Here is a 3,172-nt window from a genome sequence, read left to right on the forward strand (position 1 = left end):
TCCGCCCGACGCCCCGCCTCCCCGCGTCACGTGAGAGGGTGACGGCAAGCCTCACCGCCTGCTGGGAGCTGCAGTCCGCCGAGGCGGGAGGCGGCACCACAGCGCCCCCTCGCGGGGCTGCTCCTTCACCTCCACGGAGCCGCAGACGCTCAGGTCCCCGCGCTGCATCCCGGGGCCTGCCCTGCCCTGCTTTGCGGCTCCCCGCGGCTCTCCTGACCTTTCTCAGCACCCTGAGGTGCCTCTGCTCACTAAAAGGGGCCCTGTTCGAGGCTGAGGCCCAGCGGCCTGGAGGAGACGGCTTTCAGCTTAGGGACTCCCACTGAGGGGGCACCGGGCCTCTCCCCCTCCCTGAGGGCTCCCAACCTCAGGAGTTTCTCCAGGAGGACGCTGAGAGTTGTCCCTGTCCTCCATCCCAAGCCCTCCTCGCTCCTCAGGCTGCAGAACCCTGAGCCATGCAGGAGCTGCAGCACGCAGATGTGCTGAGGCTGCAGAACATAACTCCAAATGGCAAAGGGAAGACTTTTTATAGCTTGTGAACTCCAACACTGGTGTGAGATGTGGGTTGCTGGAAAGCGGGGGACATGGAGCACCCCCAGGTGAGAGCTGGGGCCTTCAAGGCCTGCAGGAATGGCGCAGTGGTGGAGAAACGCCCGCTCAGAGTGATGCACCTCCACAACAGATGAGTTAACAGCTGAATTCCAGTCCAGAACAAAGCTCTGCAATCCTGCTGCAGGTGCTGACAACAGCAAACTGAGGTGAGAAGCTGCAGTGTTTTAAGGGAGGAGAGCTCAGCCACACTGAATGAGCCGCAAGTGGGATTCCATCAAGACAAAGGGGAGCAGATGTCGTGCCAGCCCTGCAAGGAGACACTGGACTTCCTTTATCCTCCCTTCAACCTTGCTAAAAAAAGTTCTTCATCAGAGAAAGCCAGAGCTGGCTACTTTGTGTGCTTTTCAGCTCAGTTGAATTTAAAGGTCGTAGGGTGCCACCAAGAACGCGTGTCTAATAAAAGGCACAGAAACAACTGCAGTGCCAGCAGATTAAATTCCCCTAGCAAGAGGGTGAGTGGAGAGCTAACGGGCCTGGAAAGGTCACTCAGTGTGAGATGCATTTCAGAGAAAGACAGTGACTAGGCAGGGAAGAGAAGCTGGGGAGAGATGAATAAAACAGCACAGAATGTCCCAAGGAACTGAAACAGCAAAGAAGGGGAGGGCTGGGGTACAGGCAGCACAGCGGAATCCTGACCTGGTTCCTGCAGGCCCCAGGTAGGATTGGGATTCTGTACCCTGCTCAGCAGTGCAATCTCAACACTCTGCAGCCCTCAGCTAAGACTTAGTGCTGGAACTGCTGCTGAAAAAAATCAAGTGAGATGCTGTGCTGTGTTCTCACTCAGCACTGTCCTGCCGTGTGTTATTACTCACATCTGGAACAGCACACAAAGCTGCATCCCCAGGAAGGAATTGACACTGCCCTCATCTGCACCATTAGCAAGAGCAGCAGGCACCAACCCAAAGACAACGCTGCACCAGAACCACAGAATGAACAGCCTCCCCTTCCCTCTCCAAATTTATTATGATTTTACACATTCATGAAGTTCACTGCCAGTCAGAGAACCTGGAGCACTGGGACCTGGCCTGAGGGCATTCAGCAAGACCTGCAACAGCTCCAGCCTGCCCCAGATGGGAACAGCGAGCCACTGGACACGGTGCCCTGAGCGACAGCAGCAGCAAGTCACAGTCAGTGTCTGAGGGGCACATGGCAGCCAGCTGGACAAGGGGCAAGTTTCAAAAGCACAGCACAAGGCATGAGACCTCTGTCCCCTGCTGTGCTGCTGGAGGGCTCTCTGTACCTGTTGTGGATCACGTCCTTTGCTGCCCCTTGTCCTGCCCGTGGGCAGTCTCACAAGAGCAGGGAAAGCATGGAACCTGCTTTCTCAGCTCTTGTAAATGCACACAGAGAAGCAAAGGCCAGCCTAAGGCACATAGTGGAACAAGCCAGAGAGAAGGCAAAAAGCTGCTGTGGATCATTCCTCTAAGAGCAACAGCCCAACTGCTTTATCAGGTACACTGCCAAGGGCTACGCAGCCTGCCAGCTGCTCAGAAAGACTTCGGGGCAGTTGGTCCCTGCATTGCCAAAGCTAGCCAGAGAACAAGCTGATACGAGGGAGGAGAGCTGGCCAGGGACAGCCAGCAGGCACAGAATTAGCACAGGCAGATCAGTGACAAAAGGGGTCAGAGGCCAGGGTCAGCTGTGAGAACAAAAAGTGAAATCATTGAGTCCAAGGGCTCTCTCTGGAGCTGCCCTCACACAGGCAAAGTGCTGGCTGTGCTGTGCAGCAGAAGCAGCTGGTGGTGACTGAGGAAGCTGCACATGGCAGGGGTCAAAGAGCTATTTTATATGCTGGTGCTTCTTAAAAGAGTGATGATCAACTCCTTTGAAAGTCCTCGGGAGCTTCAGTCTCTTGTGGAGCCTGGAAGGAACTGACACAGCCCCTCTGCAAGACAGTTAAGACAAAAGCAACAGCAGCAAGCAGGGAAGAGCTGGTGTCATGCCAAGAGGCCCCACGGGGCTAATAGCAAAGCCTGACCTGCCAGGCAGTGCCTCCTGCACAGCCTGGATCGATCACAACGACCTAGCAGTCTCTCTGAGAACTGAATCCACCAAAGCAAAAGAAAGGGAAAGGAGGAAGACACTCAGCCCCGCTCAGGGCAGGACCTAGGCAGCAGCAGAAGCTAAATGAGCCCTTCAGAGAAAAAGGGAGATCAGCAGGTACCTCCATGCAGATGCCAGGCTCAGACAGGGGAACCTCTGCCTTTGCAGTGCTCTGCAAAGGCTCCCAGAAGTCTGGACTCCTCACAAAGCTGTAGCAGCAGCAAGGTGGTGTAGGTGGGAGCTCATCCCTCCTCTCAACAGGATCTGTTTTGCAGGCAGAGCCCATTTACATGTGCTCAGGGTGGTTCTGGAGACACTTGATGACATCAGAAACAGGTTTGCCTTCATAGCAGATCTGATAGACAGCTGTGAAGAGGGGGAACCTACAGGAAGACCAACACCATCTCTCAGAGCAGAGTCACAGCACCTGGTGCACTGGGCAGCAGCAGGTGGGACTGCAGCTCATTGGGTGCAGGCAGTGCAAAGCTTCACCAGTGCAGTGCAGACAGTGAGGGAGACG

At 55.5% G+C, this 3,172-nt stretch overlaps 1 protein-coding gene across 1 annotated transcript in view; it reads right to left on the minus strand.

Moving 5' to 3' along the window:
• Positions 1-509: 509 nt before the first annotated feature.
• GPD1 (glycerol-3-phosphate dehydrogenase 1) overlaps positions 510-3,172 on the minus strand; it is a 5,899-nt gene continuing 3,236 nt past the window's right edge. Inside the window, exon 8 of the mRNA XM_010720536.3 lies at positions 510-3,035. Coding sequence (XP_010718838.1) covers positions 2,939-3,035 — 97 coding nt within the window. The 3' untranslated portion in view covers positions 510-2,938. The remainder of the gene's footprint in view (positions 3,036-3,172) is intronic.

This window comes from Meleagris gallopavo, chromosome 17 (genome assembly GCF_000146605.3).
Source record: "Meleagris gallopavo isolate NT-WF06-2002-E0010 breed Aviagen turkey brand Nicholas breeding stock chromosome 17, Turkey_5.1, whole genome shotgun sequence".
Taxonomy (NCBI): Eukaryota; Metazoa; Chordata; class Aves; order Galliformes; family Phasianidae; genus Meleagris; species Meleagris gallopavo.